We start from the raw sequence: 25,745 nt of genomic DNA, 5'->3' as shown, positions 1-25,745 counted from the left end.
GATCGTGGAGGAACTGGACCACTTGGGCCCAGAACCCGCGTACTCGCGGACATTGCCACAGCAGATGGTCGAATGTGCCAGTCGACAGCAGACACTTGGGGCAATGGGACGCCTGGGTGGGACGAAATTTAGCCATACGTACAGGGGTAAGGTATGTACGGTGAAGGATACATACATGAGTAAAGCGATCCGACATTTTAGGGGAAGCACACTTAGCGCCCATCAGTACATCCTCCCAATCCTCATCCAGTATCTCTCCCAACAAAGGTTCCCATTTGGGTTTCAACGCATATGCGATCTTGGTGGCCGCGGGCGTAAGCAACATCTCGTACAGAAGGGCAATCAGCTTACAGTGGTCCGCGCCCATGAGGACCCTAGTCAAGTCCAAGGGTTCCACCATCGGACAGTCCACCGGGAACTGGGCCCGCAGCGCGTGATCGAGCTGCATGTATCGGAAGTACATATGAGATGGGAGGGCAAACTCCTGCTTAAGTTGGCTGTATGACTTCACTGCTCCCCGGTGCAATACATGGGAGAGCAGGAAGACACCCCTAGAGATCCAGACACTGGGATCAGGTATCTGTAAAAGTTCTGGTAGAAGTTTATTAAACCACAGCGGCGTATCAGCGTGTAAGGCCTCGCAGCCCATCTTCTGCATCGCCAGGTCCCAGACACGTCTATAGTTATGCAAGAGACTCCCACGTGGGGAGGACCCGTGGGATCCCTTCACCCCCCGAAGGAGGTCACAGAACGGGTGGGGAACCGGGAAGCCAGAGTCCGCACAGACCAAGAGACGGCACCTCAGATTGTCCTGTTTGTCCAAGTGGTAGAAATGGGATAGCTGAGCCGCCAAATAGTACAGGGGAAGATCGGGGACCGCGAGACCGCCCAACGAGATCGGGAGACGGATCGTACGCGACGACAATTTGCGCCTCGCCGATCCCCAGATAAACGAGTTCCAGAGGGCTTCGAGGACCTTAAAGTAGCGGAGTGGTATATAGACCGGGCAATGCCACATAACATATAAAATTTTAGGGAGCAGAATCATCTTGAGGAGACCTATCCGCCCCATCACCCCCAGCGGGAGCTTAGCCCACGCCTGGAGTTTAGCCTTGAACAGGGATATAACCGGTTCAATATTGAGAGAAACGTAGTCCGAAAGATCCCGAGATATATGTATACCCAGGTATTTAATCACGCTGACACGTCGAAGGGGCAATGAGGCCTGGGCAAAGGTAGGGGGAGAGGCATCCATGGGGAGAATCTGGGACTTGTCCCAATTAATACGTAGACCAGAGAACTTACCAAAGTGCTCGATGACCTGCAGAGCCGAAGCCAAGGAAGGACCAGCATCCGATAAATACAAAAGCATATCGTCAGCATACAGGCTAACCTTCTCCACCAGTGGACCAGCACGAAGCCCCTCAATACCCGGATGGGATCGAAGAGCCGCCGCCAATGGTTCCACCGCCAAGGCATAGAGTAGAGGGGAGATAGGGCACCCCTGACGTGTGCCTCTGGAGAGAGGAAACACGTCCGAGGTCCAGCCATTCGCCAGAACCCGTGCCCGAGGGGCATCGTAGAGGATAGTCAGCCACCTGATGAATCGCGGACCAAAGCCAAAGATACGCAGACAATGCCATAGGTAATTCCATTCGACAGAATCAAAGGCCTTGGCCGCGTCAAGTGAGACCACCACCCGAGCTCCCAGCTGGGCATGCGAGGCCTGTAAATTCATAAATAGACGTCTAGTGTTATAGGCAGTGTTTTTTGTAGGCATAAAGCCCGTCTGATCAGGGTGTATCAACGTCAGGATAACCTTATTTAGACGAATGGCCAAAACTTTAGCAAGGATTTTCACATCAGTCTGTAATAGGGAAATGGGCCTATACGACTCAGGTTGGAGAGGGTCCTTCCCAGGCTTCGGGATCAAAACAACGAGGGCCTCACGCATAGAGTCAGGAAGGGCAGCGTCCTTAAAAATAGATCGATAGAGGGTCACCAACCTAGGAACAAGGGTAGACGAAAATTGTGCATAGAATTCCACAGGGAGCCCGTCCACGCCTGGAGCTTTGCAACGAGCGAAACTAGCTATAGCCGCCTGCACCTCCTCGGCGGAGATAGGGGCCTCAAGGGCCTCCACCTGAACCGCCGATAACTGAGGGAGGGACAAGTCAGCCAGCAGCCCATCCAGCTCGGGGGCCCCGTACGCCACCGTAGAGGAATAGGTGTCACGAAAAAACGACGCAAACATGCTGGCAACCTTGGCAGCGTCAGAAACCAGGGATCCATCCGGACCCGCTAGGGAAATGACCACCGGAGGGCGGGCATCCAGGTGCGCCAAGTGTGCCAAAAGCCTACCCGGGCGTTCTCCCTGTTCAAATATCCGCTGCTTGGCGAAAAATAATTTATGCCTAGCTCTCTCGTAACTAAGCTGTTCGGCCACCCGCGTCTGCAATTTAAGGCCCGCGAGCGCATCCGGAGTCGGTGCAAGAGCATACTGATCCTCCATAGAGGCCAAGTCCTCCAGCACCTGGGCGTACGAAGCTCTAGAGTGACGTTTAAAAGTGGAAATGGCATGGGAAAGTTTCAGCCTCACATGGGACTTGAACGCATCCCACACCGTCAGGACATCCGAGGTACCGTCATTAGTCGCGAAGAACGAGTCCCATTCAGCGTCTAGAGATTCAGTGTCTGGGATTAGGCCAAGCCAGAATGGATTAAGCCGCCAGTTACTGCGCGGTGGCCTGGACAAAATATCCAGGATCACCCAGTAAGGGGCGTGGTCAGACAGGATACGCGGGCAAAAGCCCGCTGCCTGTAGCTGAGGAGCAAGCTGTGGGGAAATAAAGATGTAATCAATGCGAGACATGGTGGCATGAGCCGCCGAGAAGCAGGAGTAAGCCCTCTTAGTAGGATACAGGTGGCGCCAGGTGTCAATCAGCGAGAACTGGGACATTACCCGACCAAAACGGGTCAGACCATTCGAAGGCCGGGCCGGGAGAGTTGAACTCACCCTATCCAGCTCAGGGTCAATGGTCATATTAAAATCACCCAGCCATATAACAGGCACAGAAGGGTGGCGTGCAATAAAGTCTAAACCGGCCCCAAGGACAGCCCCAGAAAATGGGGGAGGCACATAGTAGGCCAGCAGCAGAATAGAAGAACCCGCCAGTGTAGCATGTAGAAGAACATAGCGACCCTGAGGGTCGGTCTCCACTGAACAAATAGCAAAAGGGAGGGACTTAGCAACTAATATTGAGACTCCACGGGAGTAGGAACTGTACGTGGCATGATATGTCCACCCCATCCAGGGCTTCCGTAGAGCGCGAACCAAGGAGCCAGTGGCATGGGTTTCAGTTAGAACGACAATATCTGCAGCTTGGGCCTTCAAAAAAGTAAAGAGGGCCGTACGTTTGATTTTGTCCCTAATGCCACGAACATTCCAAACTAGCAATTTCAACGGGGCCATGGAGGTAGGTAAAAAAATGGCACCAGGATATAAAGTGTCAGTGGAGACCGAGCCTGCAGAGAGGTACAGACTGAGATATGGCAAGAAAACATAGAAAAATGGCAGCATCGCAATATCATAAGGAACAGCACACAATAAACATTCTGTAAATAAACAACCCTAACCCACCCAGCTCTACACCAACCCCAACTTGTGCGAGCATACATCCCCGAACAGAAAAACCCAACAGTACCCACATTGAAACAGAGGGAGCACCAGCTGCAGCGGAGACCCGAAGGGGGCCCGCACACACACAGCCAGGACACCAGACATAGTATAGCAATAAACACAATCAAATTTGTAATCTGGGCACAGCGTAACAAGGGGGCAAACATCCTCTGAAGAACAAAAGAGTTCCTGTAGTAGTGCCAGCAAACAGCCCCCACAAGCCAGGACATCTGGGGGGCCGAGCCGGCGGAGCAAAGCAAAGGGAGAGCATACGGCAGTCTGTAAAAATATTTCCACGGTGCACATGGTGAATAAACGGCGTCCAGAACAGGGGGAGAAGGAAGAACAAGGGGGGGGGGGGGGGAACAGGGCGTCACAAAAAAGAGGGCAAATCCGCAGCAGTTCCTCACGTCTTGAATAGGGACGGATGGAGCAGGGGAGCAGGGTCAACAGTGACGGAGGGACAGTATAAAATACAGGTGGCTCACAGGGCAAATATGGTCAGTAAGGTGGGCACAGCAGGAAAGGTGACTGCGGACAAAAGTGTACTCACGCACTAGGCAGGTCTCAGTCTGTCCAACCATGCCACAGCCTCCTCAGGATCCTCGAAAAAAATGCACCCGGTCCTCGCCCACCACACGGAGCCTGGCAGGGAACAACATAGCATATTTCAGGTTTTGGGCGCGCAGCCTCCGCTTGATATCCGTAAACTTGCCTCTGCGACGCTGGACCTCTGCAGAAAAATCCGGGAATGCGAGCACCTGGCTGTTGAGGTGGGGAATGTTGCCCTTATCCCGGGCCAAACGTAAGATGGCATCCCGGTCCCGGTAGTTGAGGAATTTAGCTATGAACACCCTGGCGGGCGCTCCCGGAGGTGGCGACTTGGATGGCACCCGATGGGCCCGTTCAACCACGAAGGATTGAGAGAACGCGTCCCGGCCATAGGTGGTCACCAGGAGATCCTCAAGGAACGTGGCAGGGGAGGCCCCCTCAGCACCCTCAGGCAGGCCCACGAAGCGCAAGTTGTTTCGGCGCATCCGATTCTCAAGATCGTCCTGCTTAGAGAGCAACAGGGATATATGGCGTTCTGCCTGGTCAGAGGAGGCCTGCAGGGGGGGGACCGCATCCTCCACGCGGCCTAAGCGGTGCTCGGTTTCGGACACCCGGTCTCGCAGCTTCTGGAAATCCTGACGGAGGAGGGAAACATCGATTTTAACTTCCTCTATGCGAGCCGTCAGGGTCGCCTGGCAGGTAGATATGGCGTCAAGCACTTGTGCCAGATCAGCCGTGGATGCAGCCGGAGCGGTGGATGAGGCCGCGCCATTTTCCAGCGAGGCCTCCTTGTCCTTGTGCCGGAATTTGTCCAGCTTCGCAGCGGCCTCCGACTTCTGCCGGGGGGGAGACATACCACCGCGGGATCCGGGAACAGGTAGGGGTCAGGAAGGGATGAGTTCTGGACTCAGCGATGAATCAGGATCGAGAAGTCAGGATATTGCCGGAGGAGCTCTCGTGCAATGCGACCTACTCCATTGCTCTCCAGGCCACGCCCCGGAAAAAACCTTTTTACACTATGAGGAGCCTCTACCTTCTTTCTTCCATGCGGAACGCTCATCCCGATCCATAAGGAGATCGTCCACCCACCTATCCATACACAGGAGCAGCAGACAAAGCGATTTTGATTCCTATTGGCGTACGCCATTGGAATCCACATCTTCTGGTAAGTGTGCTACCTTACCCCTGGGCACAGAGTGTGAGAACCCAAGGATCACCGGCACGCAGCACTTTATCCCCACACCAAGAGTTTTTTTGAGCACGTTCTTTGCACATAATTTATTTGTGTTTACCTCACAGACTATTTTTATTGGACTTTCATGTAATCATTTCTTGTGCGGTATATTTTATATTTTTATATATTGAAAGCAATTTAATTTATTATATATTATTGTATCCCATGGTTCACAAGTTTGCACGTGCACTTTAGGAAGATCATCACGGTATTTCACAGAATTATTTATTGATTTTTTCATAACATAATGTATTTATCTACCAGAAATTAAGTTATTATATAAGCATTGTTTACAAGATTGCACGTGCACTTTCATATTACCAAAATCTACCAGGGTAGCGCAGTATTTTCTACACCTATTACTTACCTATGAGATCACTACTATAGTAGTGTTCTTGATTGCTTGCTGCTTCCCATAATACTATACAAAAATACCTAGGCGCGAGTACACCATCTCCACATCTTTCTATACAAAGGTAAGGTTTACTGTCCGTCAGACTTTAGGAGGGCTGGACTTTGTCCGGTGGGAGTAGAATATGCCCTATCATTGGTGTCAGTGGGAGGAATAGTGCCCTATCATTGGTGTCAGTAGGAGGAATAGTGCCCCATCAATGGTGTCAGTGGGAGGAATAGTGCCCTATCAATGGTGACAGTGGGAGGAATAGTGCCCCATCATTGGTGTCAGTGGGAGGAATAGTGCCCCATCATTGGTGTCAGTGGGAGGAATAGTGCCCTATCATTGGTGTAAGTGGGAGGAATAGTGCCCCATCATTGGTGTCAGTGGAAGGAATAGTGCCCCATCATTGGTGTCAGTGGAAGGATTAGTGCCCCATCAGTGGTGTCAGTGGGAGGAATAGTGCCCTATCAATGGTGTCAGTAGGAGGAATAGTGCCCCATCAGTGGTGTCAGTGGGAGGAATAGTGCCCCATCATTGGTGACAGTGGGAGGAATAGTGCCCCATCATTGGTGTCAGTGGGAGGAATAGTGCCCCATCATTGGTGTCAGTGGGAGAAATAGTGCCCTATCATTGGTGTCAGTGGAAGGAATAGTGCCCCATCATTGGTGTCAGTGGAAGGATTAGTGCCCCATCATTGGTGTCAGTAGGAGGAATAGTGCCCCATCAGTGGTGTCAGTAGGAGGAATAGTGCCCCATCAGTGGTGTCAGTGGGAGGAATAGTGCTCATCATTGGTGACAGTGGGAGGAATAGTGCCCTATCATTGGTGTAAGTGGGAGGAATAGTGCCCTATCATTGGTGTCAGTGGGAGGAATAGTGCCCCATCATTGGTGTCAGTGGGAGGAATAGTGCCCATCATTGGTGACAGTGGGAGGAATAGTGCCCTATCATTGGTGTCAGTGGGAGGAATAGTGCCCCATCATTGGTGTCAGTGGGAAGAATAGGGCCTCATCACTGGTGTCAGTGGGAGGAATAGTGCCCCATCATTGGTGTCAGTGGGAGGAATAGTGCCCTATCATTGGTGTCAGTGGGAGGAATAGTGCACCATCATTGATGTCAGTGGGAAGAATAGGGCCTCATCCTTGGTGTCAGTGAGAGGAATAGTACCCTGCCATTGTGTCATTGAAAGGAATAATACCCCATTATTGATATGAGTGGGAGAAATGGTTCCCCCTCACTGGTGTCAGTGGGAGGAACAGTACCCCGTTGTTGGTGTCACTAGGAGTAATAGTGCCCCATCCTTGGAGTTAGCGGAAGGAAACGTGTCCCATCAGTGGGGTAAGAGAAAAAATGTATGCTCCATCATTGGTATCAGTGGGAGGATTCTTGGCTAGGAGCCTCAATTGGACTTCAGATTGATGGGCAGTACACTGGACACGTTCATTTTTCTTATGTCCATCGGATGGGACTCTGAACCCTCAGCGGGCTGCAGAAGGTGGCGGTTTGGTCAATACGACCTTCTGATCCTAAACATGATGGACAACGAGAGCATAGAAAAGCCTCCAATCACTGCCTCATGGTGACCACATGTCCATCTGCGATAGATTTATGTACAAGTGACCAAAACAATTGATTCATCATCCGTTCAAATATCGATCGAAGCAACACATCAAATATGAAAATATGAACCAACCTTTAAAAAAAATAAATAATAATTTAATGGATCTGTAATACAATCAGGTCTGTGACACGCAGACATTCCTTCCATCAAGCAAAAACTATTCATAACATTGCGCTATGGTTGATCTACCGGCCAGAGTGAAAATGATGGAGAATTCATTAAGGCTGCATTCACACCTGAGCATCGTGTTTTTGAGCCTTTTTTGGGCGTTTTTTTGAGCGTTTGTATACGCGTTTTGAGAGCGTTTTTGAGCTTTGGCGTTTTTTAATTAGCCAATAGAAAAAAATATAATCTGTTTTATTATTACAGGGGTAATAGTGTCAGGGGTTAATATTAGGGTCAGGTTAGGGGGTGATATTAGTGCCAGAGTTAGTGGTTAATGTTAGTGTTAGGGGTTAATATTGATGCCAGGGTTAGGGGTTAATATTAGGGTTAGGGTAGGGGTTAATATTAGTGTCAGGAGTTAATATTAGGATAAGGGTTTATTATTAGGGTCAGGGTTAGGGGTGATATTAGTGCCAGGGTTAATATTAGTGTCAGGGTTAGGGGTAATGTTATTGGTTAATATTTGTGCCAGGGTTAGGGGTTAATGTTAGGGGTTAATATTAGTGCCAGGGTTAGGGGTAATATTATTGCCAGGGTTAGGGGTTAATGTTAGTGCCAGGGTTAGGGGTAATATTAGGGATTAATATTAGTGCCAGGGTTAGGGGTTCATGTTAGTGCAAGGGTTAGGGGTAATATTAGTGCCAGGGTTAGGGGTTAATATTAGTGCCAGGGTTAGGGGTAATATTAGTGCCAGGGTTAGGGGTAATATTAGTGCCAGGGTTAGGGGTTAATGTTAGTGCCAGGGTTAGGGGTTAATGTTAGTGCCAGGGTTAGGGGTTCATGTTAGTGCCAGGGTTAGGGGTTCATGTTAGTGCCAGGGTTAGGGGTTAATATTAGTGCCAGGGTTAGGGGTTAATATTAGTGCCAGGGTTAGGGGTAATATTAGTGCCAGGGTTAGGGGTAATATTAGTGCCAGGGTTAGGGGTAATATTAGTGCCAGGGTTAGGGGTTAATGTTAGTGCCAGGGTTAGGGGTTAATGTTAGTGCCAGGGTTAGGGGTTAATGTTAGTGCCAAGGTTAGGTGTTAATGTTAGTGCCAGGGTTAGGGGTTAATGTTAGTGCCAGGGTTAGGGGTTAATGTTAGTGCCAGGGTTAGGGGTTAATGTTAGTGCCAGGGTTAGGGGTTAATGTTAGTGCCAGTGTTAGGGGGTAATGTTAGTGCCAGGGTTAGGGGGTAATATTAGTGCCAGGGTTAGGGGTTCATGTTAGTGCCAGGGTTAGGGGTTAATGTTAGTGCCAGGGTTAGGGGTTAATGTTAGTGCCAAGGTTAGATGTTAATATTAGTACCAGGGTTAGGGGTTAATGTTAGTGCCAGGGTTAGGTGTTAATATTAGTGCCAGGGTTAGGGGTTAATATTAGTGACAGGGTTAGGTGTTAATATTAGTGCCAGGGTTAGGGGTTAATGTTAGTGCCAGGGTTAGGGGTTAATGTTAGTGCCAGGGTTAGGGGTTAATATTAGTGCCAGGGTTAGGGGTTCATGTTAGGGGTAGTATTAGTGTCAGGTGTTAATATTAGGGTTAAGGGTTAAGGTTTTATTTATTATTTCTTTTCATGTAATTATTGCATATGAGCAGAAAAACGCTCACAAATGTGACAGAATGCAGTGCGATGTCCAAAGATTCTTGAATCCAGCATTTCCATGCAATTCTATGGAACAAAAAAACGCTTCAAAAACGCACCAATCTGCCCGATTCCAGCTACAAAAGAAACTCCAGAACTTTATTGAGCTTCAGGCGATTGGAGCGGAGATGTGAATTTAATAGAGAATCCCAGCCAGGGACTTCTTATGTGCGTTTTCCATGCGTAGGGGCAGCCTGCTGAAATGAATGGGTGCCGTGCGGGTGATGTGCAGGAACTCTGTCACACCGGCATGCTGGGAGCGGTAGGAATCGACGTGCGCGTTGCGATAACACATTCATTGCGCCAAACATCAAAGGTGTGAATGAGCCCTAAGCTGATAAGATTCTTGTATTATTTGACCATTTTTGTCACATCGATCGATCATGTGGATAGATGTGTGTTCGCTCTTCCTGATGGCCACACACACTGATTTTTCCCCTCTGATCGAATAGCCATAACTCCCCTTCCGATCGATTTATACTCAGGGTCAATCAGATTTGATGTAACCAAGTCAATTGGTCAGGGCGGAAAATGATCGATCATTTAGCATCGATTGGTAGCACTGGGGTTCTTTGTTCATGAAATCGATGGTAATTCAATCGATCAGATTGTGAGATTATATGGCAGAAACAGAGATGTGACCGATAACTTATGATTGTATTTTAACTATCGATCCTGTGTGTCATTTCGATCGGATGAGCTGTCGTTTATAGATTGATTGTTCCTATTGGAAGAGATCGATAGGAAAGGGAATCGATCGTTTATTGAAGGGTGTATGGCCTCCTAAAGCTTTGACTGGGTTGTTAGAATGATGATTAACCCCTTGCAGTGCAGTGATTCCAGCAATTATCCACAAGAGGGCGACTGTAAACCCGTCGGGTCGGTACCATGCAGGCCAGAGACAGCCAGGCAGCTGGCATTTTTCAGACAGAGAGGTGGGCAGTGTGTCGTGCCTCCTCCTGGAAGGAGGGATCTTTCAGGCGGCTCTGTGCTGGAAGGCAGATGAAGATTTCCCAGAATCAGAGCGGTGCGGAGGATGGTCTGCTTCCTCCAGTCTGACACCACGCTGAACAATCGTCTGGAACGGGCGCAATCTATAATTCATGTCGGCTATTCAGAGGCGTGGAATGCGATCTGTGCGACTCTGCGCCTGCGGACACACGATCCGCCAACACCGGATTATCGCCGCCACGCCTGGCCTACCTTAAAGTGAACCCGTCACAATACAAGCTGCCACTGCGGATCTGATTTAAGCCCCATTCACACCTGAGCGCGGCGGGAACGCGCGTTTCCACTTGCGCGTTTGGGCGCTCTTTTCATGTGTTAACGCCCGTTGTGACGAAGGCTCCATTCACACTTAACATCACCAAAATCGCACAACTATGGATGAGTGTGACTTGGATGCAGCTTTGACCAAAAATAATGGATAATAATCGTATGTATAAAATGCATGAAAGTCGGACCAAAGTCGTGCAGGAAACTTTTTAATGACTTCTTCATCGTTACGGTCGCTCAGTTCTGGGAGGGTGTCTATTGATGTCCTCTCATCACCCTGCCCCCTGCATGCCCCCTGAGTGCTCGCTGCAGAGCGCATCGGAAGTGCTCTGTGATCGCTGTGTCCTTCGCACACAGATCGGGGTAAAGGGCCAATCACAGCTGATCACATGTAAACAGACTTGCCGGTTATCACCATTCCTTTCCTCACCCGCTGTCACAGCATGAGGAGAGGAGAGCCGGTCACTGACAAGTGTGACAGGGGACATCAACACTGATAATCAAAGTACTGATCTTTGGAGTCCTGATTATCAGTGCCGCCATCAGTGCTGCCTATCAGTGCCGCCCACCTGTGCCACCTATCAGTGTTGCCTATCAGTCTGCCCAGCAGTGCCGACCATCAGTGCCACCCTATTAGTGCCGCCCCATCCATCAGTGCTGCCTAACAGTGCCACCCATCAGTGCTGCCTACCAGTGCCTCCCATCAGTGTCCACCAGTGCTGCCTATCAGTGCCCATCAATGCTGCTCATCAGTGTCGCCATCAGTGCCCATCAATGCTGCATATCAGTGCCCATTAATGCTTCCTATCAGTGTCGCCCATCAGTGCCCATCAATGCTGCATATCAGTGTCTATCAGTGCCACCCATCAGTGCTGCCTATCAGTGCCCATCAATGCTGCCTATTAGTGCCCATCAGTGCCACACATCAGTGCCCCTCATCAGTGCTGCCTATCAGTGCCATCCATTAGTGCTGCCTATCAGTGTCCATCAGTGCCACCTATCAGTGTCCATCAGGGCTTCCCATCAGTGTCCATCAGTGCCGCCCATCAGTGTCGCCATCAGTGCCCATCAATGCTGCATATCAGTGCCCATTAATGCTTCCTATCAGTGTCGCCCATGAGGGCCGCCCATCAGTGCTGCATATCAGTGTCTATCAGTGCCACCCATCAGTGCTGCCTATCAGTGCCCATCAATGCTGCCTATTAGTGCCCATCAGTGCCACACATCAGTGCTGCCTATCAGTGCCATCCATTAGTGCTGCCTATCAGCGTCCATCAGTGCCACCTATCAGTGCTGCCTATCAGTGTCCATCAGGGCTTCCTATCAGTGTCCATCAGTGCTGCCCATCAGTGCCGCCCATCAGTGCCGCCAATTAGTACCTATCAGTGTTGCATATCAGTGATTATCAGTAAAGAAGAAAAATGACTTATTTGCTAAATTTTATAACAGAAAATAAGAAAAACATTTTTTATTTTATTTAACATTTTCGGTCTTTATTTGTTTAGCAAAATAAATAAAACCCCCAGCGGTGATAAAATACCACCAAAAGAAATTTATATCTGTGCGCAAAAAAAATGATAAAGATTTCATATGTGCCCAGCGTAGAATGACCGCGCAATTGTCATTCAAAGTGTGACTGCGCTGAAAGCTGGAAATTGGCCTGGGCAGGAAGGGGGTGGCCGGTAGCAGACAAGGGGTTAAGTCGCACATATTTGAACGGCTGTCATTGGGTGCGACTAGTCATGCGACATTTGTGTCTAAGTGTGACAAGTGCGAATCGAGCCAAAAGCCCCAGAATTGTTACGGCTGCGGAGCCCCTGGTGTTTTGGGGAGTTTGGTGGTGCGGCTGAACAGGCGTCTGCTACCCGCGCTTGGGGCTTCATTAACAATTAATGGCGCCGTAAGTGTGAGCTGCGATTGCAGCGTTCCCGAAACGCACATTTCTGCATGTTTTGTCGACTTTAGGAAACTTGCGGGTGTGAATGCAGCCTGGGGGGTCCGCTAACACCACGCAGGTGTGACAGATCGCGGGCTCAATTCTGCGCATTGTGTGTAAGGCAGCCCATTCGTTTTAGTGGCCCTGACCCTTTTTAAAAATGGTGGCGCACTGCAAGGTGTTGGGGCACCGCGCAATTTGGCGCACGTGTTGGCAGTTGCATTAAGGCGCCATCTTTAATCAATGGCGCTGCTCTGCGTCTGTTGAAGGGCAACGCGTTTCTGAGCGTGGGGGGAAGGTGCGCAATTTTGGGCGTATTCCTGACACACAGAAATGTGAGCGCAGGCTTATAGTACTGACTGTCACCCCCATCCTCACTGATCCTCTGACCTCTGTCTGTATGGGACACCCCAACAGGGAAAAGTATGGTCACATGGCTCAGCCAATCACCTGTCAGTGGGCAGGGAAATCCTGGGGAGTCATTGACCTAAGAAGAAGCATGCAGCCAGTGAAGGCAGAATTCTCCATCTGCATTCTGCTGAAGTTGAGGGATCGGCTTGACAGCCAAGAAAACAGCATTTCCTTGAGGAGATTAGCAATGGCGGCTTTATCATAAAAAAAAAAAAAAAGAATCAATTTATTGATCAGTGTTACGATTGATTATCTGACCAATATTCAGATCTTCTAGTGGCCATATATACGTTTCATAACCAATTTATTTTACGATCCTGATAATAATCGATCATCGCAGGGAAATTGATTTCGATCGATCGTTGGAAGACAAAAAGTAAATCGCTCACATCTGTGTTTTTATAAATTAATCAAAAATACAATAAAATTGATGAACAAGGAATGCCAGTGCGCCAATTAACCACTTGCCGACCAACCGCCGTAGTTTTACTGCGGCAAGTCGGCTCTATTACGCAAAATGACGTACCTGTATGTCGCTTTGTACAAAACCCAGTGGGGGGCGCGCTCGCGCTGATTGGCCAGAGGGGGATCTAATCAGCGGATGCGGCAGACGCAATGTCTGCCGGCCACCGGTGTGAACGCTTCCCATAGAGACAGAATGGCAGTCTGCCTATGCAAACAAGGCAGACCGATGTTCTCTCAGTGATGAACACAATGATCCTGTGTTCATCCTATTTAGGAACACGGATTTCTGTGTTCATCCAGTGAGTCCATCCCCCACACAGTCAGAAAACACCCCCTAGGCACACATTTAACCCTTTGATCGCCCCTGGGTTAACCCCTTCCCTGCCAATGTCATTATTACAGTAACAGTGCATATTTATAGCACTGATTACTGTAGTAATGTCACTGGTAACCCCAAAAGTGTCAAAAATGTCAGTTAGGGGTCCGATCTGTCCGCCGCAATGTCGCAGTCTCATTAAAAATCGCAGATCGCCGCCATTACTAGTAAAAAAAAAAAAATAGAAAAAATAATTTGTAGACGCGATAACTTTTGCGCAACCCAATCAATATACACTTATTGGGATTTTTTTTAACCAAAAATATGAAGCAGAATACAAATTGGTCTAAAATGATGAATTATTTATTTTTTTATAGGGAATGTTATATAGCAGAATGTGAAAAATATTGTTTTTTTTTTTTTCAGAATTGTTGCTCTTTTTTTCTTGTTTATAGCGCAAAAAAAAAAAAAAAAAAAAAAAAAAAAAAAAAAAATCGCACAGGTGATCAAATACCACCAAAAGAAAGCTCTATTTATGGGAATAAAAAGGGGCATCAATTTTATATGGGTACAGCGCTGCACAACTGCGCAATTGTCCGTTAACCACTTGCTGACTGCTCGCTGCATATATACTGCGGCAGGCTGGCTTGGCTGTGCAAATCCCTGTACCTGTATTGGCGAATCATGGGAGCAATCCGGGGGGGAGGGCGCGCACCCCCATTTGCCCGCGGGGAAGGCGATTCACGGTGCCGGCGGCCACGATTACCGCCGGGCACCCGCGATCGCTCCCCGTGGAGACAGAATGACACTTAGGCTTCTTTCACACAGGCCGCCTCCGTAGGCGGATCCGTGTTGCTCAGCGGGGATTGATCCGCGATCCCCGCTGAGCCGGCGGATGACAGCGCCGTCTCCGCTTGTGTCTCAGCCCCCGCTGCCCTCTATGGGGGATCGAATGAGAGCGGACCGCCTGTCCGCTCTCATCAGATCCGATCCGATTACTGAACGGATGGAAAAATAGGGTTTCCATCTGTCCAGATTTCACAGACAGGATCGGATACGGATGGCAGCAGGTGTCAGCGGAGGTGTCTCCGCTGACACCCGCTACCCCATAGAGCTGCATGGAGGATCCGATAAGATCCGCCTAAAAAACTGACAGGCGGATCTGATCGGACCGCCCGTGTGAAAGAGCCCTTATTGTGATTTGTTTTCTTTTTTACCAAAAATTTGTAGCAGAATACAAATTGGCCTAAAATGACGAAAAAAATCTGAATTGTTTTATTTTTTATTGGGAATGTTTTCTAGCAGAATGTGAAAAATATTTTGTTTTGTTTTTTTGTATCAATATACACTCATTGGGATTTTTTTTAACCAAAAATATGTAGCAGAATACAAATTAGCTGAAGAGGATGAATTCATTTTTTTTTGGAATGTTATATAACAGAAAGAAAAAAATATTGTTTTTTTTTTTTTTTTCCAGAATTGTCGCTCTTTTTTTGTTTATAGCGCAAAAAATAAAAACTGCAGAGATTATCAAATACCACCAAAAGAAAGCTCTGTTTGTGGGCAAAAAAGGACATCAATTGTATTTAACCGCTTGCCGACCGTCGCAAGTAAATTTACTGCGGCGGTCGGCCCCTCACAGGCAAAGTGACGTTAATTAACGTCACTAGCCCGGGAGGGTCTGGGGAGCGAGCGAGCGCGCGCCGCCGGAGGCGCGCTCCCGCGCGGTCACGGACCCCCCCCGCGCGTGTGACCGGCAGACCCGATGTCCGCCGGTCACTCAGCGATCGTCGGGGGAGAGGGAGAAAGGCAGGCAGCTTGTGTAAACAAGCTGCCTGTCATTCTCCTCGGTGTAAAAACACTGATCACACGGTTCTACTATGTAGAACTGTTGATCAGTGTCCTTACACCTCAAGTCACAGCCAATCACAGTTAGAATCACGCCCCTAGGGACATACACAGCCCCTCCCTCTCAAATAAAATTAACCCCTTCCCTGCCAGTGTCATTTTTACAGTAACAGTGCATATTTATAGCACTGATTACTGTAGTAATGTCACTGGTACCCCCAAAAGTGTCAAAAATGTCAGTCAAGGGTCCGATCTGTCCGCTGCAATGTCGCAGTACTGCAAAAAAAAAGAAAAAAGAAAAAAAAAAAAAAAAAAAAAAAAAAATCGCAGATCGCCGCCATTACGCGTTAAAAAAAACCAACAAAAATGACAAAAATCTTTCCCTTTGTTAAACGCAATAACTTTTGCGCAAACCAATAAAAATACGCTTTTTGCGATTTTTTTTACCAAACATAGGTAGCGTAAAACAAATTGGCCGAAAATGTTAAAAAATTTTGATTTTTACATTTTTTTTGGGGGGGAATTTCATATAAAAAAAAATGTGAAAAATATTGTTATTTTTGCAAAATTTACGCTCTTTTTTTGTTTATAGCGCAAAAAGTAAAAATCGCACAGGTGATCAAATACCATCAAAAGAAAGCTCTGTTTGTGGGAAAAAAAGGAGGTCAAATTTGTTTGGGTACAGCGTCGCACGACCGCGCAATTGTCCGTTAAAGTCACGCAGTGCCGAATCGCAAAATACCCCCTGGTCGTTTAGCAGCCAAATCCTCCGGGGCTTAAGTGGTTAAGTACAGCGTCGCACGACTGTGCAATTTTACATTAAAATAACGCAGTGCCGAAACGCAAAATATGGCCTGGTCATTAAGGGGGGAAATCCTTCCGGTCCAGAACTGGTTAAGGCAATGTGATCAATAATCATCCGATCGACTCTATACAACACAGTTGCAGGGAAAGCGATAACGGGAATCTGGCTCCGCCCACAGCCTGGTCATGTGATCCACGGCGAGGCAGCGGTCCTCCGGTATCAGTTACAATGTTGGACGTTCACATGACCTGGAGCAGAACGATTGTTGGTGTGTATGATTTCTCCAATCGATCAATAACAATTTTCGAGGATGAGCGAGACTGTAGGAGACCTTGAGAAATAAATACGATCAATCGACTATTTAATCGATCATTAAATAAGACTCCATTGATTGGAGGAATTGTCAACTGCAGAGCCTCCAATTAATTGATTTCTTGAGGCTTCGATCGATTTCAATGTCGGGAGGTCGATCCGCTGTAGCGGAACTTTGTTGTATTTCTGATCAACCCAATGGTGGTCATTCACACTTTGATAAACGATCGATTTCTTTTTCGATTGATCTGATAGGAATAATCGTGCGTTAGTCGACAACCCATACGATCGATAGGCCACAAACGGGGGAGTGGATTTTGCTGGGTAAACGATCGATTGCTTCTCGGTGACCTCATAGTCGTATCGATTGACATACGATCAACTGAATGACCGAACCATCCTAGCGCTGCCGATCGATTCAAAACGATCGATCGTCTCCAGTCTTTGCCCATCGACTCAGTTTGATTGAATAAGATTTAAATGAAGTGGAAATTGATCGGATGGGAATATACGGCTTCTCCATCGGTTCTCATCGAACGACACATCGATTGTAGCGTGTATGGCCACCGCAATGAGAATCAGCAGACTACCAATAATAATACAGATCGATGTATTGATCCTTTCCAACAGATTGTTTCTGATCGTATTGTGTCACATTGTTCAATATAGAGATGAATGATACAATCCGATCTATAGGGGGACCGGATCATCCAATCAGAGATCAGGATGGGGGGACTACAAGGCGCACCGACCCCTCCCTTCCCCACCGGATGGAAGAAATGTTACATTGTATTCACTTACCGGCCCCTCCTCCACTCCGATCACCGCCCGCCACCGGCATCCCCACCGATCACCGCCCGAGCCGCATCACTTCCTGTCTACTCATCACCAACAGGAAACCGCCCCCCCCTCCCCGGTACTCCGCATCATTACCGCCCCCCATCCCTCCCCGGTACTCCGCATCATTACCGCCCCCCATCCCGAGCACCGGAGAGACTCCCCTCCCCCTCCTCCTCCATCATCAATAGGAAGACCCCCCCCATCTCAGTCCTCTGCAACATTACCGCCCCCCTGATCCTCCATTACCTTCCATGTCATCCTGATCCTCCATTACCTTCCATGTCATCCTAAACTTCCATTACCTTCCATGTCATCCTGATCCTTCATTACCTTCCATGTCATCCTAAACTTCCATTACCTTCCATGTCATCCTGATCCTTCATTACCTTCCATGTCATCCTGATCCTCCATTACCTTCCATGTCATCCTGATCCTTCATTACCTTCCATGTCATCCTGATCCTCCATTACCTTCCATGTCATCCTGATCCTTCATTACCTTCCATGTCATCCTGATCCTCCATTACCTTCCATGTCATCCTAAACTTCCATTACCTTCCATGTCATCCTGATCCTCCATTACCTTCCATGTCATCCTGATCCTCCATTACCTTCCATGTCATCCTGATCCTCCATTACCTTCCATGTCATCCTGATCCTTCATTACCTTCCATGTCATCCTAAACTTCCATTACCTTCCATGTCATCCTGATCCTTCATTACCTTCCATGTCATCCTGATCCTCCATTACCTTCCATGTCATCCTAAACTTCCATTACCTTCCATGTCATCCTGATCCTCCATTACCTTCCATGTCATCCTGATCCTTCATTACCTTCCATGTCATCCTGATCTTCCATCACCTTCCATGTCATCCTGATCCTCCATTACCTTCCATGTCATCCTAAACTTCCATTACCTTCCATGTCATCCTGATCCTCCATTACCTTCCATGTCATCCTGATCCTTCATTACCTTCCATGTCATCCTGATCCCTATTACCTTCCATGTCATCCTGATCCTCCATTACCTTCCATGTCATCCTAAACTTCCATTACCTTCCATGTCATCCTGATCCTCCATTACCTTCCATGTCATCCTGATCCCCCATTACCTTCCATGTCATCCTCATCCTTCCTTACCTTCCATGTCATCCTGATCCTCCATTACCTTCCATGTCATCCTCATCCTCCATTACCTTCCATGTCATCCTGATCCTTCATTACCTTCCATGTCATCCTGATCCTCCATTACCTTCCATGTCATCCTGATGCTTCATTACCTTCCATGTCATCCTGATCCCCCATTACCTTCCATGTCATCCTGATCCTCCATTACCTTCCATGTCATCCTGATCCCCCATTACCTTCCATGTCATCCTGATCCCTCATTACCTTCCATGTCATCCTGATCCTTCATCACCTTCCATGTCATTCTGATCCCCCATTACCTTCCATGTCATCCTGATCCCCCATTACCTTCCATGTCATCCTGATCCTCCATTACCTTCCATGTCATCCTGATCCTCCATTACCTTCCATGTCATCCTGATCCTTCCTTACCTTCCATGTCATCCTGATCCTCCATTACCTTCCATGTCATCCTGATCCTTCCTTACCTTCCATGTCATCCTGATCCTCCATTACCTTCCATGTCATCCTGATCCCCCATTACCTTCCATGTCATCCCGATCCTCCATTACCTTCCATGTCATCCTGATCCCCCGTTACCTTCCATGTCGTCCTGATCCCTATTACCTTCCATGTCATCCTGATCCTCCATTACCTTCCATGTCATCCTCATCCTTCATTACCTTCCATGTCATCCTGATCCCCCATTACCTTCCATGTCATCCTGATCCTTCCTTACCTTCCATGTCATCCTGATCCTCCATTACCTTCCATGTCATCCTGATCCTCCATTACCTTCCATGTCATCCTGATCCTTCCTTACCTTCCATGTCATCCTGATCCTCCATTACCTTCTATGTCATCCTGATCCCCCATTACCTTCCATGTCGTCCTGATCCCCATTACCTTCCAAGTCATCCTGATCCCCCATTACCTTCCATGTCATCCTCATCCTTCATTACCTTCCATGTCATCCTGATCCCCCATTACCTTCCATGTCATCCTGATCCTTCCTTACCTTCCATGTCATCCTGATTCTCCATTACCTTCCATGTCATCCTGATCCTCCATTACCTTCCATGTCATCCTAAACTTCCATTACCTTCCATGTCATCCTGATCCTCCATTACCTTCCATGTCATCCTGATCCTTCATTACCTTCCATGTCATCCTGATCTTCCATCACATTCCATGTCATCCTGATCCTCCATTACCTTCCATGTCATCCTAAACTTCCATTACCTTCCATGTCATCCTGATCCTTCATTACCTTCCATGTCATCCTGATCCTTCATTACCTTCCATGTCATCCTGATCCCTATTACCTTCCATGTCATCCTGATCCTCCATTACCTTCCATGTCATCCTAAACTTCCATTACCTTCCATGTCATCCTGATCCTCCATTACCTTCCATGTCATCCTAAACTTCCATTACCTTCCATGTCATCCTGATCCTCCATTACCTTCCATGTCATCCTGATCCCCCATTACCTTCCATGTCATCCTGATCCTCCATTACCTTCCATGTCATCCTGATCCTCCATTACCTTCCATGTCATCCTGATCCTTCCTTACCTTCCATGTCATCCTGATCCTCCATTACCTTCCATGTCATCCTGATCCTTCCTTACCTTCCATGTCATCCTGATCCTCCATTACCTTCCATGTCATCCTGATCCCCCATTACCTTCCATGTCATCCTGATCCTCCATTACCTTCCATGTCATCCTGATCCCCCGTTACCTTCCATGTCGTCCTGATCCCTATTACCTTCCATGTCATCCTGATCCTCCATTACCTTCCATGTCATCCTCATCCTTCATTACCTTCCATGTCATCCTGATCCCCCATTACCTTCCATGTCATCCTGATCCTTCCTTACCTTCCATGTCATCCTGATCCTCCATTACCTTCCATGTCATCCTGATCCTCCATTACCTTCCATGTCATCCTGATCCTTCCTTACCTTCCATGTCATCCTGATCCTCCATTACCTTCTATGTCATCCTGATCCCCCATTACCTTCCATGTCGTCCTGATCCCCATTACCTTCCAAGTCATCCTGATCCCCCATTACCTTCCATGTCATCCTCATCCTTCATTACCTTCCATGTCATCCTGATCCCCCATTACCTTCCATGTCATCCTGATCCTTCCTTACCTTCCATGTCATCCTGATTCTCCATTACCTTCCATGTCATCCTGATCCTCCATTACCTTCCATGTCATCCTAAACTTCCATTACCTTCCATGTCATCCTGATCCTCCATTACCTTCCATGTCATCCTGATCCTTCATTACCTTCCATGTCATCCTGATCTTCCATCACCTTCCATGTCATCCTGATCCTCCATTACCTTCCATGTCATCCTAAACTTCCATTACCTTCCATGTCATCCTGATCCTTCATTACCTTCCATGTCATCCTGATCCTTCATTACCTTCCATGTCATCCTGATCCCTATTACCTTCCATGTCATCCTGATCCTCCATTACCTTCCATGTCATCCTAAACTTCCATTACCTTCCATGTCATCCTGATCCTCCATTACCTTCCATGTCATCCTGATCCCCCATTACCTTCCATGTCATCCTCATCCTTCCTTACCTTCCATGTCATCCTGATCCTCCATTACCTTCCATGTCATCCTGATCCTCCATTACCTTCCATGTCATCCTGATGCTTCATTACCTTCCATGTCATCCTGATCCCCCATTACCTTCCATGTCATCCTGATCCTCCATTACCTTCCATGTCATCCTGATCCCCCATTACCTTCCATGTCATCCTGATCCCTCATTACCTTCCATGTCATCCTGATCCTTCATCACCTTCCATGTCATTCTGATCCCCCATTACCTTCCATGTCATCCTGATCCCCCATTACCTTCCATGTCATCCTGATCCTCCATTACCTTCCATGTCATCCTGATCCTCCATTACCTTCCATGTCATCCTGATCCTTCCTTACCTTCCATGTCATCCTGATCCTCCATTACCTTCCATGTCATCCTGATCCTTCCTTACCTTCCATGTCATCCTGATCCTCCATTACCTTCCATGTCATCCTGATCCCCCATTACCTTCCATGTCATCCTGATCCTCCATTACCTTCCATGTCATCCTGATCCCCCGTTACCTTCCATGTCGTCCTGATCCCTATTACCTTCCATGTCATCCTGATCCTCCATTACCTTCCATGTCATCCTCATCCTTCATTACCTTCCATGTCATCCTGATCCCCCATTACCTTCCATGTCATCCTGATCCTTCCTTACCTTCCATGTCATCCTGATCCTCCATTACCTTCCATGTCATCCTGATCCTCCATTACCTTCCATGTCATCCTGATCCTTCCTTACCTTCCATGTCATCCTGATCCTCCATTACCTTCTATGTCATCCTGATCCCCCATTACCTTCCATGTCGTCCTGATCCCCATTACCTTCCAAGTCATCCTGATCCCCCATTACCTTCCATGTCATCCTCATCCTTCATTACCTTCCATGTCATCCTGATCCCCCATTACCTTCCATGTCATCCTGATCCTTCCTTACCTTCCATGTCATCCTGATCCTCCATTACCTTCCATGTCATCCTGATCCCCCATTACCTTCCATGTCATCCTGATCCCTCATTACCTTCCATGTCATCCTGATCCTTCATCACCTTCCATGTCATTCTGATCCCCCATTACCTTCCATGTCATCCTGATCCCCCATTACCTTCCATGTCATCCTGATCCTCCATTACCTTCCATGTCATCCTGATCCTCCATTACCTTCCATGTCATCCTGATCCTTCCTTACCTTCCATGTCATCCTGATCCTCCATTACCTTCCATGTCATCCTGATCCTTCCTTACCTTCCATGTCATCCTGATCCTCCATTACCTTCCATGTCATCCTGATCCCCCATTACCTTCCATGTCATCCTGATCCTCCATTACCTTCCATGTCATCCTGATCCCCCGTTACCTTCCATGTCGTCCTGATCCCTATTACCTTCCATGTCATCCTGATCCTCCATTACCTTCCATGTCATCCTCATCCTTCATTACCTTCCATGTCATCCTGATCCCCCATTACCTTCCATGTCATCCTGATCCTTCCTTACCTTCCATGTCATCCTGATCCTCCATTACCTTCCATGTCATCCTGATCCTCCATTACCTTCCATGTCATCCTGATCCTTCCTTACCTTCCATGTCATCCTGATCCTCCATTACCTTCTATGTCATCCTGATCCCCCATTACCTTCCATGTCGTCCTGATCCCCATTACCTTCCAAGTCATCCTGATCCCCCATTACCTTCCATGTCATCCTCATCCTTCATTACCTTCCATGTCATCCTGATCCCCCATTACCTTCCATGTCATCCTGATCCTTCCTTACCTTCCATGTCATCCTGATCCTCCATTACCTTCCATGTCATCCTGATCCTCCATTACCTTCCATGTCATCCTGATCCTCCATTACCTTTCATGTCATCCTGATCCTTTATTACCTTCCATGTCATCCTGATGCTTCATTACCTTCCATGTCATCCTGATCCCCCATTACCTTCCATGTCATCCTGATCCTCCATTACCTTCCATGTCATCCTGATCCTTCATTACCTTCCATGTCATCCTGATCCCTCATTACCTTCCATGTCATCCTGATCCTCCATCACCTTCCATGTCATCCTGATCCTTCATTACCTTCCATGTCATCCTGATCCCCATTACCTTCCATGTCATCCTGATCCCTCATTACCTTCCATGTCATCCTGATCCTCCATTACCTTCCATGTCATCCTGATCCTCCATCACCTTCCATGTCATCCTGATCCCCCATTACCTTCCATGTCATCCTGATCCTCCACCTTCCATGTCATCCTGATCCCCCATTACCTTCCATGTCATCCTGATCCTTCATCACCTTCCATGTCATCCTGATCCTTCATCACCTTCCATGTCATCCTTATCCTCCATTACCTTCCATGTCATCCTGATCCTCCATTACCTTCCATGTCATCCTGATCCCCCATTACCTTCCATGTCATCCTGATCCCTCATTACCTTCCATGTCATCCTGATCCCTCATTACTTTCCATGTCATCCTGATCCCCCATTACCTTCCATGTCATCCTGATCCCTCATTACCTTCCATGTCATCCTGATCCCCCACTACCTTCCATGTCATCCTGATCCCCCATTACCTTCCATGTCATCCTGATCCCCCATTACCTTCCATGTCATCCTGATCCCTCATTACCTTCCATGTCATCCTGATCCCCCACTACCTTCCATGTCATCCTGATCCTCCATTACCTTCCATGTCATCCTGATCCCCCATTACCTTCCATGTCATCCTGATCCCCCATTACCTTCCATGTCATCCTGATCCCTCATTACCTTCCATGTCTTTCTGATCCCTCATTACTTTCCATGTCATCCTGATCCCCCATTACCTTCCATGTCATCCTGATCCTTCCTTACCTTCCATGTCATCCTGATCCCCCATTACCTTCCATGTCATCCTGATCCTCCATTACCTTCCATGTCATCCTGATCCCCCATTACCTTCCATGTCATCCTGATCCCTCATTACCTTCCATGTCATCCTGATCCCTCATTACTTTCCATGTCATCCTGATCCCCCATTACCTTCCATGTCATCCTGATCCTTCCTTACCTTCCATGTCATCCTGATCCCCCATTACCTTCCATGTCATCCTGATCCTCCATTACCTTCCATGTCATCCTGATCCCCCATTACCTTCCACGTCATCCTGATCCCTCATTACTTTCCATGTCATCCTGATCCCCCATTACCTTCCATGTCATCCTGATCCCTCATTACCTTCCATGTCATCCTGATCCCCCACTACCTTCCATGTCATCCTGATCCCCCATTACCTTCCATGTCATCCTGATCCCCCATTACCTTCCATGTCATCCTGATCCTCCATTACCTTCCATGTCATCCTGATCCTCCATTACCTTCCATGTCATCCTGATCCCCCATTACCTTCCACGTCATCCTGATCCCTCATTACTTTCCATGTCATCCTGATCCCCCATTACCTTCCATGTCATCCTGATCCCTCATTACCTTCCATGTCATCCTGATCCCCCACTACCTTCCATGTCATCCTGATCCCCCATTACCTTCCATGTCATCCTGATCCCCCATTACCTTCCACGTCATCCTGATCCCTCATTACTTTCCATGTCATCCTGATCCCCCATTACCTTCCATGTCATCCTGATCCCCCACTACCTTCCATGTCATCCTGATCCTCCATTACCTTCCATGTCATCCTGATCCCCCATTACCTTCCATGTCATCCTGATCCCCCATTACCTTCCATGTCATCCTGATCCCTCATTACCTTCCATGTCATCCTGATCCCTCATTACTTTCCATGTCATCCTGATCCCCCATTACCTTCCATGTCATCCTGATCCTTCCTTACCTTCCATGTCATCCTGATCCCCCATTACCTTCCATGTCATCCTGATCCTCCATTACCTTCCATGTCATCCTGATCCCTCATTACCTTCCATGTCATCCTGATCCCTCATTACCTTCCACGTCATCCTGATCCCCCATTACCTTCCATGTCATCCTGATCCTCCATTACCTTCCATGTCATCCTGATTCCTCATTACCTTCCATGTCATCCTGATCCTTCATTACCTTCCGTGTCATCCTGATCCTTCATTACCTTCCGTGTCATCCTGATCCTCCATTACCTTCCATGTCATCCTGATCCTTCATTACCTTCCATGTCATCCTGAACCTTTCATTACCTTCCATGTCATCCTGATCCCTCCTTACCTTCCATGTCATCCTGATCCCCCATTACCTTCCATGTCATCCTGATCCTTCATTACCTTCCATGTCATCCTGATCCTCCATTACCTTCCATGTCATCCTGATCCCCCATTACCTTCCATGTCATCCTGATCCCCATGCAATATTTTCCCATTATAGTCCAAAATTGTCGGTCTTTTTTTGTTTATTTAACACCAGTACCCACTATCAGTACCCACCAGCAGTACCCACCAGCAGTACCAGCCAGCAGTGCCAGCCTTGGAAGACAGCCAGCCAGTTAGCAGCCACCATCCATACCCGCCTGGGGGACAGCA

The 25,745-nt window shown here is 47.9% G+C and overlaps 1 protein-coding gene across 1 annotated transcript in view; it reads right to left on the bottom strand.

Moving 5' to 3' along the window:
* The window catches only part of SPATA7 (spermatogenesis associated 7), a gene marked incomplete at its 3' end in the record, with an annotated part of 92,965 nt that extends 75,425 nt beyond the window's left edge, over positions 1-17,540 (bottom strand). The window contains exon 1 of the mRNA XM_082274985.1: positions 17,436-17,540. Within this exon, the coding sequence (XP_082131111.1) occupies positions 17,436-17,475 (40 nt within the window). The 5' untranslated portion in view covers positions 17,476-17,540. The remainder of the gene's footprint in view (positions 1-17,435) is intronic.
* Between the last annotated feature and the right edge of the window lie 8,205 nt (positions 17,541-25,745).

This window comes from Pelophylax lessonae (assembly GCF_965119305.1).
Source record: "Pelophylax lessonae genome assembly, chromosome: 13".
In the NCBI taxonomy this organism is placed as follows: domain Eukaryota; kingdom Metazoa; phylum Chordata; class Amphibia; order Anura; family Ranidae; genus Pelophylax; species Pelophylax lessonae.
Note: the sequence above shows the minus strand (reverse complement) of the source record. Positions and strands in the feature narration are given on the sequence as shown.